Source organism: Macrotis lagotis, chromosome X (assembly GCF_037893015.1).
Source record: "Macrotis lagotis isolate mMagLag1 chromosome X, bilby.v1.9.chrom.fasta, whole genome shotgun sequence".
Lineage (NCBI taxonomy): Eukaryota > Metazoa > Chordata > Mammalia > Peramelemorphia > Peramelidae > Macrotis > Macrotis lagotis.
The window spans coordinates 405,389,114-405,407,548 of NC_133666.1; the positions used below are offsets into that span (position 1 = coordinate 405,389,114).

General features: G+C 34.1%; 1 protein-coding gene across 1 annotated transcript in view; it reads left to right on the forward strand.

Moving 5' to 3' along the window:
- The window catches only part of TRPA1 (transient receptor potential cation channel subfamily A member 1), a 53,637-nt gene extending 38,533 nt beyond the window's left edge, over nucleotides 1–15,104 (forward strand). Inside the window, exons 21-27 of the mRNA XM_074202052.1 lie at nucleotides 44–213; nucleotides 6,218–6,347; nucleotides 6,674–6,856; nucleotides 8,237–8,305; nucleotides 12,767–12,874; nucleotides 14,077–14,174; nucleotides 14,912–15,104. Of these exons, the coding sequence (XP_074058153.1) occupies nucleotides 44–213; nucleotides 6,218–6,347; nucleotides 6,674–6,856; nucleotides 8,237–8,305; nucleotides 12,767–12,874; nucleotides 14,077–14,174; nucleotides 14,912–15,104 (951 nt within the window). The remainder of the gene's footprint in view (nucleotides 1–43; nucleotides 214–6,217; nucleotides 6,348–6,673; nucleotides 6,857–8,236; nucleotides 8,306–12,766; nucleotides 12,875–14,076; nucleotides 14,175–14,911) is intronic.
- Nucleotides 15,105–18,435: the final 3,331 nt, after the last annotated feature.

Sequence of the window (18,435 nt, forward strand, 5' to 3'; positions counted from 1 at the left end):
GGACATTATCCACATATGGAAATATCTTTCTTTTAAATCCCAGAGAATGAATTATTTTTTGGATCAGGCCAATCTAATAGAATGGATAATCTATACAACTAGCATCATTTTTGTGTCACCCTTATTCATCAGCATACCCCATGACATTCAGTGGCAGTGTGGAGCAATTTCTGTTTTCTTTTTCTGGATGAACTTCTTGTTGTATCTGCAGAGGTAAGGTTGATCTATTTGGTTTCTATATTCTCTTTTAAAAAACTCCAAAGTAGAATTGAATTTTGAATTTTGGATTTTGGTGACATTTAAATTTTTTCATACATTTTTAATAGCATCAAACTTTACATATGATATATATATGTATTTATACATATAATCAGATATTCTATTATATACTAATATATGGTTGTGTGTATTATATACATGTATACACACATTCTATATTTATATTTTTGGGTGTTATTTGTCTTTGATTTTTATCTTTATTTTAAATTTATTTACACATTACTAAAATATTCTTGTTGTAAGAATACACATAATCCCGCCTCCCCCCCACAAAAATATAAAACCTCATAAGAAATAAAGCAAAGGAAAGAGAAAAAATGGCTTTAGTTTGTATTCTGGTATTATCAGCTCTGTCTCTGGGGTGGATCGCATTCTTTACCATAAGTCCATCAGAGAAGTTACTTCCATATTTTTCCACAGTTGCTGTTGCTGATTGTCATTTCCTCCATCCATTTCTCCCCACTGCCATCTATTATATTTTCTCTCTCCTTTCACTCTGTCCCTCTTCAAAAGTATGCTGTGGGGCAGCTGAGTGGCACAGCAGACAGAGCACAGGCCCTGGGATCAGGAGGCCCCTAGCCCACATCCCACCCGAGACTCAGTGACCACCCAGTCATGTGGTCCCGGACACGCCATCCAATCCAACACCTTGCAAAAAGTAAAAAAGAATATGTGTTATATCTACCCTCTACTCTATCACCTACATCCCCCCTCCCCTTTCCCCTGTCCCCTTTCTTCCATGCCCTTTCTCTCCTTTTTCTTCTAGATTTCTGTACCCTATTGTGTGTGTATGTTATTTCCTCTCTGAGCCATTTCCAATGAGAATGAAGATTCCCTCATTCCATTTCACCTTTCCCCCTTTCTAGACCATTGCAAAAGCTATTTCTTGACTCTTTTACATGAAATATCTTACTCTATTATACTTCTTCCTTCCTTTCAGTACTTTTACCTTTCACCTATTGATTACATTTTTACAATATATTATACCTTCAAATTCAGCTCTCTCTTGTGCCTCATCTATAAAAGCTCCTAAATGCTTTAGTAAATGAGAAGGTTCATATGAATATTATCAGTATTATATTCCCATGCAGGAATACACACAGTTCATCATCATTAAATCTCTCATAATTTACCCTTCTCATCCACCCTCTCTATGCTTCACCTGAGTCCTATACTTAAAAAATCAAACTTTCTGTTCAGCTCTGATTAATTTCAACAGGAACATTTGAAATTCCCCTGTTTCATTGAAAATCCGCCTTTTTCCCTGGAAGATGATGTTCAGTTTTTCTGGGTAGTTAATTCTTGGTTGCATTCCAAGCTCTTTGCCTTCTGGAATATTATCTTTCAAGCCCTATGAGCTCTTAATGTTGATGCTGCTAAGTCTTGTGTAATCCTGACTGTAGCTCCATGATATTTTGAATTGTTTCTTTCTGACTGCTTGCAATATTTTCTCCTTGACCTGGGAGTTCTGAAACTTGGCTATAATATTCCTGGGGTTTTTTTGGATCTCTTTCCAGAGGAGATCAGTGGATTCTCTCAATGTCTTTTTTGCCCTCTACTTCTAGGATTTCAGGGCAATTTTCCTGTAGAAATTCTTTAAAAGTGAAGTCAAGACTCTTTTCCTGATCATGCCTTTCAAGGAACTCAATAATTTTTAAATTCTCTCTCCTGGATCTTTCCTCCAGGTCAGTTGTTTTTTCAATGAGATATTTCACATTTTCTTCTAATTTTTCCTTCTTTTGGTGTTGAATTATTGTGCCTTGATTCCTTGCAAAGTCATCAACTTCCTTTAGCTCCATTCTACATTTGAAGGATTTGTTTTCCTCAGAGAGCTTTCTCACCTCCTTTTCTATCTGGCTGGTTGTGCTTTTTAAGGCCTTCTTTTCCTTATTAACTTTTTGAAAGGTTTTATCCATTGGACCTAAACTGGTTTTTTAATATGTTCAGCATTGTTTTGGATCTCCTTGACAAAGCTGCTGACTTGGTTTTTCTATTTTTCCTGCATCTCTCTCATTTCTGTTCCCAATTTTTCCTCTACCTCCCTTATTTGATTTTCATTTTTTTAAGTTCTGCCATAAGCTGAGACCAATTCCTATATTTCAAGGAGGATTTAGATGCAGACCAAAGTAATTGTCTATGATCAGGTTCCTTTTTTCATGTTTATTCATTTTCCCAGCCTATGCCCTGGTTTTGGGGTGCTTCCTAAGCATTTGAATATTATTGGGACACCCCTGCAATAACCACAGTTCCTTCAAGGTCTTATGAGAGGCTCTGACTGCTCTCCTGGTCTGTGCTTCATTCTGCAGATGATCACAAGCACACCCTTCTGCCCTGGAGCTGTGAGGGAGTCCCTTCTCTATGACAGTATGGGGTCCCAGAATGACCAGGGTCTGCATATGGACAAAACCCCAGAGTCCTGTCCCAGGAACAAAGGAAAGACCTCAACCATCTCATCCCACTCCCTTGACTTCTGTGGGCCTAAGGCTCTGGGAGCAACTTCCCTAGGACTCCCTGCTGGGCAGTTCTATGGGCCTACTTTTGTCTCCTGGGATCTTGGCTGTGCTGATGGCCGGGGTTGCACTGAGAAGAGACACACTGGCCTGGGTTTTGCACTCACTCTAGCAGAGATTTATTTCCCTGTAGATCTTACAAGTTCTGCTTGGTGATCCCTGGGTTGTCAGGTCAGGAACCTGCTTCTGCTGCCAGGAGCAGGAGCTTCCAGGGACCCAGGCAACCTGGGGCTGTTCCTGGAAGGTTAGAACTCCTTGGCTGTGGCAGGATGATGCTGGTTGTGCTGTTGCCCCCTCCAACCACGTGGAACAGAACCTTCCCACAGTCTTCTAGTTTACCTGGCTAGAGAATTGCCTCACTGGATCTTTCTGTATGTTCTGTCTCTCAAAAATGTAGTTAGAGACACAATTTTAAGGCTTTTGAAATATTTTGGAGAGAGTTCCTAGGAAAGACTGTTCTCCTGCTTCCATCTTGGCTCTGCCCTCCTATACTTAATACTTTTGATAAATAGTAATATGCTTCTCCAAGGTAACCCCTATATTCATTTTAAGAGCACAGGCTAATTTCCTTTAAATATTCTTTGATAACTTCTGGAAATAAAATATATCAAGCTATTTTCTTCATAATACATTAATAGCACTCATTTCCTCATTTTAGAGATCAAATTACATCAATACTTAAATATTGGCAATATTTGGTCTGGCGATATTTAACAAAACTGCTTCTTGATCCACCTGCTGTTTCATTGTTCACCCGTTTGATAATACACTATACTCTTAATACATTTGAGTTGGGGCAGACTTATTGATAAGGTGAGTATAGGAAAGGGAGGAGTGTGGCAAGGAAATGAAAAGTAAATGAACATATTTAGGAGAGGAAATTCCAGGTTTCTCTTTGTATCCAAATGTCCACAGATATAAGATAATTCTTTCAAATATTTTTGGAAATAACCATAGTTATTTAGAACCTCAGAGGAATTATGAGTCTAGTTCAACCCTTTCATTTTACAAATAGGAAACTGGGAAAATGACTTTTCCCAACATCACATTATTGTAAGTGACAGTGATGAGATCTGAATCCAGATTTTCTGATTCAAATTCAGTACTCTTTTTTTCCCTCTACACCATATTGTGTGATAAAATGTCAAAAAACTAAACAAAAGAAAGGTGTCCTAGGAGGCTTGAAACCTTAGTCTGAGACTAAGCTTGGCTTAGATTCTGCCCCTAATTCTGTGACCAAGATCCTGTAACTTAATATCCTCTGAGTAACTTCTTGTTCTGTGAAGTGAGGGATTTTCAGTCAATTAGTTTCCCTTTCCCATACCATCTGTTTTTCAAGAAAATCAGATCACTTTGCCTGAACTAAGTGTCTAAAGCCTACTGCTAGACTCTTGAAGCTTCTGCTAAAAAAGACCACCCAATGATTTGCAGTTCCCTTTGTTTGTTCAAATTCAGCTATTACTACCTGGTTGACCTGGGAGAAATAACCCTTTGTGTGCTTCATTTTCTGCTTGTAGAAGAGAAAAGATTGCATTCAGAGAGATCTGATGACTCAACTTTAAACTCCATGATCTTTTGAATCCTAAACTATATTAGCATTGACTACGCTTAGGAGATGGGGGGGGGGAGATTCTAACATCTTCCATGACTTTATATTAATATAGCATAAGAAAAATCACTCCAATTTATAGATATGATATCTTTATTTTATTTTAATTTTTGTAATAAAATGGACATTTCCATAAAAAGTTAATTTTTTTAAAAAAACTAATTGTTCATGAAACTGCAACTAATATGTGCAGCTTGCTGTTCCTTTTAAATATATAATAAAGTTATCATGTAAATTTCTTTTTCATATGTCCTTTGTAATTAATTTGGACATTTATAATAGGTAAAATGACTTAGTTGCCTAAAGTTATTTTTAAAACAATATTACTTGGGCAGTTAGGTGGCACAGTGAATAGAGCACCAGTCCAGGAGTCAGGAGGACCTGAGTTCAAATCCGACCTCAGACACTTAATAATTGCCTAACTGTATGACCTTGGACAAGTCACTTTACCCCATTGCCATAAATAAAATTTAAAAAACCAATATTACTGTTACCTTATATGACATTCTTTTGATTCTGCTCATCTTACTCTACATTATTTCATGCATTTCTACATTTTCTAAAATCAATTTACTCATTCTTTCTTAAAGCACAGTAGTATTCCATCATGATCATATGTCACAATTTGTGCAGCCATTCATCATTTGTTGGACATTCTCCCCAATTTCCAATTTTTTCCACAAGAAAGAGAGCTGCTATAAATATTTTCAAATAGTCATGTTTGTATTCTTTTTTTCTCTAATCATCTTGCGAAATAGGCTATATAATGTATTGTTCTTTGGGTATAATTCCAGATTGTTCTCCAAAATACTTGGGTCAGTTCACAGTTCCATCGACAGTGAATTAGTGTTGCAAATTCTTATACTCTCATCAACATTTCTTGTTTTTCTTTTAAATAATTTTAGCTAATCTCATAGGTATAAATGTTATCTCAAGGTTGCTTTAATTTTCATTTCTCTAATCAATAATAATTTAGAGCATTGTTCATATGATTATATATAGTTTTGATTTCTTCAACTGAAAACTGTCTTACTTTTGGCCATTTATCAATTGGGGAATAATTTATTTGTATAGATTTTACAATAATAATAAGAAATCTTTAACTAAGGAAACTGTCTATATAATTTTCCCAACATTCTCTGATCTTGGCTACATTTGTTTTATTTGTAAAATTTTTTTTCATTTAGTTTAATCACAATTATCCATTTTACACTTCACTCTATTCTCTATCTCTTATTTATTCATAAATTGCTCACTTATCCATGAGTTTAATATGTTCCACATTCTTCAAAGTTTTGGTAAAATCTAGGTCATATATTCATTTTGAACTTTTCTTGGTAAATGGTATAAGATATTAGTCTATATCAAATTTCTGCCATACTGCTTTCCAGACTACTTCAAAACCAGACATCTATCCAATGGCCCATGTTGCCTCTCTCTTTTCTCTGTTAGGCAGGGTGCCATTAATTAATAAGATAGTTTTCCCATGTAATCCACAAACTGACTTCAGAAGAAAAATTATCTATGCACAAAATCACTTCTGCCTTCATATCTAGTAACTCAGTGCTGCCTTCATTTAAAATGCACATTTGTCTTCTGACCTGTGAAGTCTGGTTTGTGGTTTGAACAAGTTGTAAAAATGAACTAATTCTGAAATAAGGAACAAATGAATAAATGAAAGAGGACTAATATAATGCATACTATAGGCTAAGTACTAATATAGTGCATAGTATATGTTAAGGATCAATACAATTAAAACAAAAATATATCATTAAAATAGAGCATTTAAAACTTTTTGTTATGTTTTTATGTCTCCTAGATTTGAAAATTATGGGATCTATGTTGTAATGTTGTTAGAAATTACTAAAACTTTGTTGAAGACTACCTTTGTATTTTTTTTCCTGATTTTGGCCTTTGGACTTGGTTTTCATGTTCTCCTAAGTATCCAGGTAAGAAAACTACCATGATTGCTAACATTGTAAATAATGGAAAACTGTATATTTCTATCTTATCCATCATTTATTAATCTTTAAAATTAATTTTAAGCACTTTTAAAAGGTAAACTCTCATTTAATGTAAGTGAATGGAAGAGATTTAACCAGTATTTCTGGTTTTCCAAACAAGAGATCATTTTTTTTCTGTTGTTGTTTTCAGTAACTGCCAAGCCATCACTTTCTTTTCTGTGTATCTTTTATTCATAATTTGCTTTGGGGGTAAGTGGATATCATATTTTGTATGTAAGCTTCATTTTTATTACCTTTTTTTAAATCACCAGAATGCATACAAGACCCCGATGCTCTCTATAATGCAGACCTTTACCATGATGCTGGGAGATATTAATTACCATGAGTCATTCCTTGAACCATTGAGGGGCAGTTATTTGCCATATCCCATTCTATCGTATTTATTCCTTATAGTCTTCATCCTCTACATTCCAATTGTTCTAATGAATTTACTGGTAAGTTATATTTATTCATTCAGCAAGTAGTTACACAATTACTTTTATGTTGATGGCTTGTGATCAATATGGATTAATTCTAGTTAAAATCATTGTTTCTTATAATCTTGATCCTTTCTCCATGATACACCATTTGGCTATTAAAAAGAAGTACTTACTGTAATGCTCTATGGTGGAACATGTTCACTCTCCCAACATTCCAATCTGTACTTTAACATCTCATCTCTTTAAAAAAAGAGGGAAAGGGTTAACTTGGTAAGAAACGTCTACATTGTAATTTACAGAATGTTTCCTGGTGTTTTGATCAAATTATCATTAACTGATGCCTTTAAGTTTTCTTTTGTTATCTCTACTTAGTTAAGAAATGGCAAGCTGTTGGATAATAATAACAAGGTGAAAATACTTTATAAATACTTATCCAATATGCTACTTTTAATCTTGTTTCTTATCTCAGAGGCAACTAGGTGGTGCAGTAGATAGAGTATAATGTCTAGAGTCTGGAAGACCTGTGTTCCAAACAAAGTTTGGGGTACTTACTATCTATGTAACACTGAGTAAATCATTTAACCAATGTCTGCCTAAGTTTTGTCTTCTGAAACATGGAAATAATAATAGTACCAACATCCATGGTTATTATGAAGATAAAATAAGAAAAAACTATAAAGTGCTTAGCACAGTGTCTGGCATGCAGTAGGAGCTTAAAACATACTTGTTTCATTCCCTCCTTAAAATTTGTTGAATTCTGAAGTTTTATGGGATAAATACTGACATTCTTTCATACCTCTTGGGATTAAATTTGACATCTTGAAGAATTGAGCTAACAACTTTACTTTACCCCCATTCTTTCTGGAGAAGTGGTTTATCCCAGTTCCAAACATCCCTAAGAATGCACTTTTTTTTCTTGATTCACTGTGATTCTTTATAGTCTCCATTTAATTGTTTTATCATTTTCACATTTCGGTGGTGTCGGCCTTTTATTTGTAAACTCCTCAAATAGTCATTCTGGAGCCATTTTGGAGTTGAAACATCACATTTCTCCTTGGATTTCACAAACTATGCATGGGCTTCCTGCAGTATTATGTGACTTTAGTTTTGAAATGAGGTTAGCCAATGTGGTATAGATTTTACCTAAAAAGATCAGCATATGGTCCCAAATAACAGACTAAGTTTATAATCAGAGGATCAAGCTAACTAAATTTAGTTTATTCCAAATGTTGTTTGATGCTAATGGTTTTATAAAATAGAACCTATAATTCTGGATATTTTAGCCCACAGAGGATTATGAGTATTTTAAACTAAACCTCTAGAATGTTAATAGCAATGAGTTAATATTAACCAATTAACCTTAGATGTTTATAATAGTTTGGTAATACATTACAGATTGGTTTGGCAGTTGGTGACATTGCTGAGGTACAGAAGAATGCCTCTATGAAAAGGATTGCCATGCAGGTAAACAATAGGTGTATAAAAGCATGGAAACTAATCCTAGGGTGATTACTTCTGCACATGAACTAATTGATACTGAGAACAAGTTGTTATTGAGCAGTTACTTAACAAATATTTTCAAAAGTATTATTTGAATTAGCCCCAGAACTTTCCTATTACATCTTGTTGTCTGGTTTGTTTGCTATAGCCAACCCCCCCCCCCCAAAACCTAGGAGGAATGTTCTTATCTATGAAATTACCCACCTAGCTTCACTTCTCAATATATTACTACCCTGCTAGTGATAGAGTCCAGGGGTCTATATTCCATTTGGTAGGTGATCTTCTTTCTATTCAATTGTTCACTATATTCTCTGTGGGACTGGGAAAAAAGTTAGAGGACATTAGGGACTTTAGGCTGTATTGCAGATATTAATTTTAACTGTCAGCCCTGAGATTGTGAACTTGCCACAGTGGGGAGAGGAAGGAAAATAGGATGAAGAGAGAGACACAGAGACACAGAGAGAATTCCAAAGCTCTGATAGTCTAATTTGGAGAGAAGTACTTTTTCCCAGCAATGAATTCTAAGAAAAAAAATATAACATATATTCTCATAGAAATAATATTGAGAAACATAAACAGATGACTTTGCAGAAGACAGTGATTTTTTTTCAAATTTACATTTCTTCTGTTGGTTCCCTATAAAACCTGATGACAACAGAAAAAACAATTCAGTGAATTATTTCTACTAAGAGTTAAGATAATATGGTCCAGATGTGTTACTTTGTGATTATCTAAATAAATATTGGAAGGAATTTAGAGAACCTTGAGGAAAAACCAGTTTACTATGTCCTTTAACTTCTTTGCCAAAGGGTCAATTCATTTCTACAAGCAGCTATCTTCCACCTACCATATACCAAGTATTATGCTAGGTTCTGGGGATGCAAAGGAAAAAATGGTCCCTTCTTCCAATAAGTCATCACTGCATTAAATATCCAAGATAACCTTCTTTTGGAAACTTTTACATTGCCATAAATCCTGAAGCTCTTTGCCATTCACCTGAAATGCTGCAGTTCTACATTATGCATTCAAAAACTTTGGATTCCGAATGTGTTAGAAAAAGAATTGGCATTCTCTTTTGAATTATTGGGAGCTTGATTTTTAGTTTTGGCTAGTTAAAGGATCCTAACACATCCACAAAGAAGGAATATTGGGTTGCAATAATTCCAGCAAGGGGAAAGCTAGGTGGTGCCGTGGACAGAGCACTGGCCCTGGAGTCAGAAGACTTGAGTTCAAATGTGACCTCAGACACTTAATAATTACCTACCTGTGTGACCCTGGGGAACTCACTTAGCCTCATTCTCTTACAAAACCCCCCCCAAAAAAAATAGTTCCAGTGGGTAGAATTTTTTTCTAAGAAATGAGTTTTATGTCTGCCCAAAGAATTGGATAATTATCATTTGTATCTACAGAGTCCCATACCATAGATAATAGAAGGGATGTTTATGGTCTGACACATTTAGAGATCACTTAACCTTTTATCTCTGATCTTTCTGAATTAATTCTCCTATTGCTTATTCATTCATTCAACAGACAACTTTTTAAGATATGCTATGGATACAACAACATATTAGATATTATGAGACTAAAAGGCGATAAAAGTCCTGAGCCTTGAGTTGCATAAAAAGTATTTGAGGATGTTGAAGGCAGAAAACCCTCAGGTCATCTAAGAAGGCATGAACTGATTGAGGTTTGAAAAATGAAACAGATTAAAATTTCTGTGCCGATCAGTATTAGGATTAGGTTTGTGAATGACATCTATACTTCCAGCCTGAAAGAGATAGAGGGATCCTACATAACAAAAAACATATATGACAAAACCGCAAAAATTCATACAACAAAAGATATGTGTGTTTGCAGTTATAGTTACACATACACATATAAATGTGTGTGCACATTTATCTATAGCACACATATACAAAAATAAATATGTTGTATATATGTGTGTGTGCTCACATGTTATTATATTTCATATCCACAGATGCATTTCTATACATACATGTGTGTATACGTATGACTCTGCATATACACATGTAGGAACAATGCATATGCATACATATATATATCACAAAATCTAGTTGAGCAAAGACTTAAACAAATAAAAGCATTTTCTGTATATCTTCTCTCATCAGTATGACGTATGTGTCTCACATTGAAGTAGATTAGAAGAAGCCATTAGAGGCATAAAAAAATTATATGATAAGAATATTCATTTCTGAAACTGACTAGAGAGAAAACATTACCCTACATAAAACAAGTGAATGAACAATGCATAAATGACTTAAATTTGGGATATAGTTTACTAAATTAATTAAGAGAAGACATTCTAGAGGATATGGGACTTTAATTGGACAGTGAAGGCTGAATAAAAGTTAAATGGTAGAAAATAATTAACTTTCTAGATAGGGATAAGAAAATGAGCAAAGGCAGAAAAGTGGAAAGTAGTATTTTTGTTAGATGAATAGTGAGAATATTTATTTGACTGAAGCAAAAAGTTCATGTTTACAAATATTTCATTGAAGTTAGATTATGAGAGACTTTGTATTTCAAGATTAGAAGGCTAAACACTTACTATACAATACTGGGACTATTTAAAGTCTTAGAAAAGGAAATGGAATAACAGGAAATGGATTTTTAGAAAGATTAGTATCAATTTTTATGATCATGTTGATATGAGGCAGGGGGGGAGAAAGAGGCAAGGAGATCTCTAACAGTATTCTTGCAGAAATGTCAATTAAAAGTAAAATGTATATCTGGACAATACTGATCCATTCCTACTTTTCTAGTCTTTTTATACTTTATTAACCACCACATACTCTAAAATCTAGCAGCGATGTCCTTTTCCTTCTTCTATTCCCTCTTTCCTCTTTTTTCAGCTTCTTTTTATGTTTAGTATTTCCCCCATTAGACTGTCAGCTCCTTAAAAGCAGAAACTGTCTCTTTTTTTTATTTGTATCCTCAGGGATACAATGCCTGGAGAGTAATTGGTAATAGATTGTAATAGATAAGGATAACCTGCAGAGTATGGGGATAGCTAGAAAAAAGGCACTTTGCTGAGAGATGGAGTGTTCTATGAGAAACACAGTAAAAAGGCAAGTTATCCCGAGACTAGTTACTTCTCTCAGGCTCATTTTCCTCATCTATAGGGACTCAGTAGATTGAAATTGAAGCTGGAGTCAAAATGAACTGAGTTTAAATATGACTTCAGACACTTAGTAGCTAGGTGAATCTGGGTAAATCACTTAACCCTATTTTCCTCAGTTTCCTCATCTGAAAATCATTTGGAGAAGAAAATGGCAAATCATTCCAGTTGAAACAACTTAACAACAAAAATGATAACACCTACTTCAAAGGGTGGTTGTGAGGATCAAATGAAATGATCTATACAGTACTTTGAAGACCACAAAATGACATGTAAATGATAGTTATTATTATCACTTATTATTATTATTACTATCCTTGTTATTAATTTCTTGATAAGAAAAACTCACATTTTTGATAATGTGCTAGTACACTTAACCTGATTTGTTGAATGACATATCCATGGTCACAATACTAGTAAATGTTTAGGAGAACTTGAATCCAGGTCTTCTTGACTCTACTGCTAACTCTCCATTGAGCCATACTACATCTCATTATAGAATAAAAACAAAAGGAAACCCTTAAGGATAGTTCCAATGTTGTTTACTTGGGTGAATAAAGACATAATTGAGAAACTTATTAAAATGTTTTGATGGGAAGATGGTAGTTGTCTTGTTGAATTTTGTTGATAATAGGAAATATAAGTGGGCTTAATCCTATGGGTTATTGCAGATAGAGCACTAGAGAACAAGATGAAATGGAATGGAATGGAAAAGGATTGTTTAAATGCTTACTATATGCAAAGTACTCTGCTAAGTATTGAGGCTATATCAAGACAATCTCTGATCTTAAGGAGTTCATATTCTAATTGGAAGACTACATATAAATGAGTGTGTGTGTGTGTGTGTGTGTGTATATATATATATATATACATATATATATATATATATATATATGTATGTATACATATAAGAATCATTGTCTTTGACATCATATTTAAAGGACTGAAAATGAATGAATTCTCCAAAAGAAGGGAAATGGAAGAAAAAGGGACTGATTTTTCCCTCCTTCATCTATTCTCCCTTATTAAGCTATTCTTCCACCATGTGTTGTGTATTAGATGAATAGTATGGGATGAGGTGAAATATGAGGACTGGGGTTGGTACCTAGTAGAATAACAAGGGTAAAGTAGAACTGAGGGAAGAGAGGGGAATACATTCTCAAGTGATTTTTAGTAATAGGATAATATAATAAAAATCCAGTTAAGTTCTATCAATATGTTACATGAAAAGCTTTTGTTAATGACCATGCTAATGAGTATATTTCTGTTGCCTTATTATGTGTTAGGTGAAACTTCACACCAGTTTAGAGAAAAAACTACCAGTTTGGTTCCTAACTAAGGTGGACCAGGAATCGATCACTGTGTATCCTAACAGGAGGAGATTTGGATTCATGGTAAACAATAAAGTTGTAGTGCTCGACATTTATCTCTTAGGACTTAATTTTTGGACTTTGAGACTAATTCTGTCTATGGGAAGGAAGTAATTACCCTTTAAAAAAGTGCATTAACTCAAGTCATGAGGATAATGTGAATTGGATAAGAAGGATGATTTAAATGATTTTAAATAGACCTGAAGAAGCCTTCACAAACTCAGCTGTTTACTCTCTTTACATGATAAGGCTGAATATATTAATTTTCACAATATTCTGATAATAGTGAGTTGTTATTATTGTGGCATAGTTGAAAAATGTGATCAAAGAGATTGAAATGTGTAATTCACGGTTAAAGTTTCTTTTTGAGTTAATATATTCATTCAAAAATAACAACTTTGAATCTAGGGGTCAGAGAGAAAAGAACCTACAATGTTAGGATATAATGTAATTTTCATAATTTATTCCTCATCATTGTTGTACAGAATCAAACAAGGGAAATTGTTGACTCTGAATAAACTGTAGTCATAAAACCTGAATTACAATGTCATTTTTGACACCAAAAGTCAGTGATCTTGGTCAAAGACTCTGCCTTAAAGCAAAATGAAAACATTACGCATTAACATATGTCTATATATGAAGCATCCTTGTTAAAATCAAGGATCATTAGTAATAGCTATTGCCTTTTGAAGAATTTAGTTCCAAAAATTAGTGGATTTTAAAAAAAAGTGAAGATGGGACCTTAATTAGTGAAGGTCCTGTTCATTCTTCCCTAAAACTATATCAATCCATAAAAACATGTACTAATTTCATTTAATGTAATAGTTTATAGAAGACTTGAAGAAAATTCACCTGGCATAATACTCTACTTGAAGCATATAAGGCACTTCCTATTACATGCTTTTGTCCCTAGTACTCTTACTGTGCATTCATATTACAGACAAGATGAAAGCTCACCTCTCTCTACAGTGAAAACTTCACATCAACAAACACTCTTACAACTATTTAATCCTGACTAGGAAAATGTGAATAGTCATTTATGACACAATTTTATAAAAAAAAAATTCCAAGTACTTGTGAATTTGTCAATTTAATATCTTTTTGCTGAATAATGTATCTATAATTTGTAGGGAATTAAGATCTGAAAGAGCACTATATATCTGAGATGTGAAAAAATATCTTGACCTAAGCAAATTATGTTTTATTTGCCATGTTTTATCTTATAGAATCTATTCCAGTATTGTTTCTGTACTCAATATACAAAACCAGAAACACAGAATGCTGATAATACTTTAGAAGTTGAAGTTATGAAACAGAAATACAGGTATTATTTTTGCTTTTCCTTCCATATCAAATAACCTCGTGGGTAATTCTTGGGTTAGTGTTAGGGATTCTGTTACTTTATTGACTGATAACTGGTAATATGCTGGTAAGTAAAGTAAAAAAGTGATTTCTGGATATTTGGTATCAGTATTTGAATCCTTACTATACAAAACTTTTCTATAATAATAAAGAATCCTTTTTAAAATGTTTAGAAAAAGTTGTTGTCTACAAAGGCATTTTGTGTAGGCGATAGGGCTTTCTAGAAAACATGCTTTGAAGGACTCGGTGGACATAATGTTTCCATTCAATGTAAAACTCATCATTTATTCAGGACCACGTGGCAAAGTACAATAATAAACCTCTCTTCTGAAAACACTCAAATGGTAAAATTGCTGCTTGAGAAAAAATCTGTGGAGACTAAGCACCAAGCTTCCCAGCTTGCTATATTGGATCTAAACATTAAAGTAGAAATCAGTTTGTTTGAATAGTTCACTTTTGCTTAGCAAATCTTTTCTAATTTATAGTTAACTAAACAGAGTTATCAGATGCTCCAAATTATCATATAAGTTCCTTTCCTTTCAGATTCATTGTCTTTTGAAATAAATCTTAAGGGGGGATTGACTTGGAAATAGATTTTTGACTGGATTGAGAGGAGAGATGGGGTCCCAACTCAGACATTGTTTTGAAAGAGAGAATTAAACTGAAAAGCAAATTAATAAATTATGTATATCCCTTTAGACTGAAGGATCTTGCTTTGCTCCTGGAGAAACAGCATGAGCTTGTCAAGCTTATCATTCAGAAGATGGAGATCATCTCTGAGGCTGAGGATGAAGATAGCAGTTTTTCATTTCAACAAAGATTTAGAAATCAACAATTAGAGAAAACTAGCAAGTGGCACACTGTGCTAAATGTAGTAAAAGCAAAAAAATAATATGCCTAACATCATATAGTTATTCATTCTTTTAGATTTGATGCTCTTGTTAACTGAATTCATTTGGGAGTTTTATTCATTTTGTGATATTCAATTTCAATTTGTGAGGAAAAAGAAGAAAGAGAGAGATTTTTACTGCTTGAGCAATTTAAATAGCATAGAATGTCCTTAAAGTTTATCTAAAATTAAATAATCCCTTTTGACATACCTAGCATGTTTTATTCATTGAAAATATTTTAAAAATATGTTTCTTCTGATATCTTCAACTTGAAATATGCCCCCTCTCATTTGAGTGAGGAAAAATATTGTAAGGAAAAAATCCTACTCAAATGGTAAGGGATTACATATATGGATATTATTTTAGAGCTCAATTAATAAGTTTAACTCTGGGAGGCTTGTCTTGAATAATAGGTAACTTCATAGACCATAATCATAAGATTTTTATTTCCTGACATTTGTGCTACTGTTCTTCAATGTAAATGGTGAACAATCGATGTATACTCTGTATGCCCTTTATAATACCCCGATCCTTCTTGCCTAACACCAACATATTTGATGTCATTAGAGCTATATATGTGAAGATAATGGTAATCTACCCTACATGATAAGAATGACTTATCCCTGCATATAAATCTAACATGAGCTCCTTTGTCCAGTTCCAGCAATCATCCTAATAAAACATATCTAGTGTTCATGTGCTCTTTGATATTCAATCATTTTACAGTTTATAAAAAATAATACTCAGGTGCTTATTTGTTACCTTTCTCGTGTTATTTTCTTTACCTATAAATTTGAATTAATAATAGTACCTAACTTTCTAGGCTGTTATGATGATCAAATAAGACCACATATGTAGAGATTTGGAGGCACTTAGGGGGCATAGTGGATAGTGTGCTGGGTCTGAAGTCAGGAAGACTCATCTTGCTGCATTCAAATCCAGTCTCAGACAGTTACTAGCCATATGACCCTGGGCAAGTCACTTAACCATGTTTGCTTCAGTTTCATCATCTATAAAATGATCTGGAAAGGAAATGTCAAATCACTCTTTGCTAAGGCAAAACCCAAACAGGGTCACAAAGAGTCTGTCATGACTGAAGCAATGGAACAACAAATGAAAATATTAATTTTCTGAGGATCCTAAGACACAGTTAATACCTACTATATTATCCCCCAAGTCTCCTTAGCGCCTAATCCTCTATGAGTTCTTTCTATTTCCAAGGCTCTGAAATAGAAATTCACAGTGCTTGGTTCAGTACCTGTCACAAGGTTGGTGTTTTAATAAATAAATTGACTGAATGGGAGCAATAACTTCTTGATCATCAACCAATAATCAAGAAACAGTTATTATATTCCTGCTATGAACATGGGACTGTACTAAGTAGTGGAATATAAAAAGAGGCAAAAACAGTCTTTGTCCTCAAAAACAGTCTCCATCCTTATATACCAATGATATTTTTAAGGTCCCTTTATCCTAGATCTCTCTTCAGCATTTCAATTATATTTTTAAAAATGATTGTAGTAGGCCACCAGTCATTCACTCAGATTCATATCAGATGCTCTAGATTAGGGCTGTCCAGACTTAATTGTAAAAGTTTTTATTGAAACAGTAGACAATATATTTTGATTTACCATTTAATGAGAGCTCTGTGGTAGCTTGCTTCATTTATTAAAGCATTAATTAAACTTACAGGTGGCTACATAAAAACTTCCCTCTGGGACGTATGCCACTGGTAACACATTTTGGACAGCATTGACAGATGGTAGTCCCCAGTTTGACTAGTTTCCCAACATAGCTTACATCTCTGTCACCCATTTTTCATTACCTCATCACTTCAGGTGATCTATTTTCTTTGCAGATATCCATTTACGTTCAACATCATGAATATTTGGAAACTTTGTGACAACATCTGCTCATTTCCTGAAACCCTTATTCTCATGGTACTACCTGCATAAATAAGGGAGGTTTACACATTGATTAGAACAGCTGAATGATACAATAAATACAGTGACAGGGTCTGGAATCAGGAAGACTCATTTTTCTAAGTTCCAATCTGACCTCAGAGACTTACTAGTTGTGTGACCCTTGACAAGTTACTTAACCCTCTTTGCCTCAGTTTCCTCAAACTATAAAATGAACTGAAAAAGGAAATGACAAACTACTCCAGAATCATTACCAAGAAAACCCAAAATGGGATTTAAAAACTCAGACAGAGGGCAGCTAGGTGGTGCAATGGATAGAACACCAGCCCTGGAGTCAGGAGTACCTGAGTTTAAATCTGGCTTCAGACACTTAATAATTACCTAGCTGTGTGGCTTTGGGCAAGCCACTTAACCCTATTTGCCTTGCAAAAACTTTTAAAAAATCAGACATAACTGAAAAATGACTAAACAACAATAAATATTAATTACTTTCCATACAAAGGGCGCTCTGTTAAATACTAGAGGTGTACACATGAAAAAGAACTAGAAATCTAGTGAGTGATATATCTGACAGTGATTTGTTTGCTGCTATGCTGATGCTACTGAATTGTTCATTCATCACTCTGACTCCAAACTGTCTACTTTCCCCTGAAGTATGACCTACACTTCTGGTACTCCCTTTGGAGGGTGTCTTTTTTTAAAAAAAAATATTTAGTATTTTATTTTTCCCAGTTTCAAAATGATTTTAACATTCACTTTTAAAACTTTGATTTCCAAAATCTCTCCCTTCCTTCTTCCCCTCCACCCCACCCCACTTCCCATTGAGAAAGCAAGGTTATAAATAGAAAATATTTCCATAATAGTCATGTTGTGAAAAAAAATAGACACTCTCCCCCAAAGAAACCTTCAAGGAAAAATAGAAAAAATTAAGAAGTCTGCTTCAACCTGTATTCTGAAAACTATCAGCTCTTTCTCTGGGAATGGATAGCATTCTTCATCACAAGTTCTTCAGAGTTGTATTGGGTCATTGTGTTGCTGAGAAAAACTGTCATTCACAGTTGATCATCCTACAATATTGCTGTTACTTTGTACACAGTGCATTTCACTTTGCATCAGTTCATGTAAGTCTTGCCAGGTTTTTCTGACAGTATCCTGCTTATCATATATCATAATAATAATAATAATAATAAGCAATTAATAATAAGCATGCCCCACAATTTATTTATCCATACCTCAAGTGATGGGCACCCCCCTCAATTTCCAAATCTTTACCCCTAGAAAAGAACTACCACAAATATCTTTGTAATATATGTCCTTTTCCTTTTTTTTCTTTTTCACCTCCTTTGGGTTATAGATCCAGTAGTGATATTCCTAGGTCAAAGGATATGCCTGGTTATAGAGCTCTTGGACA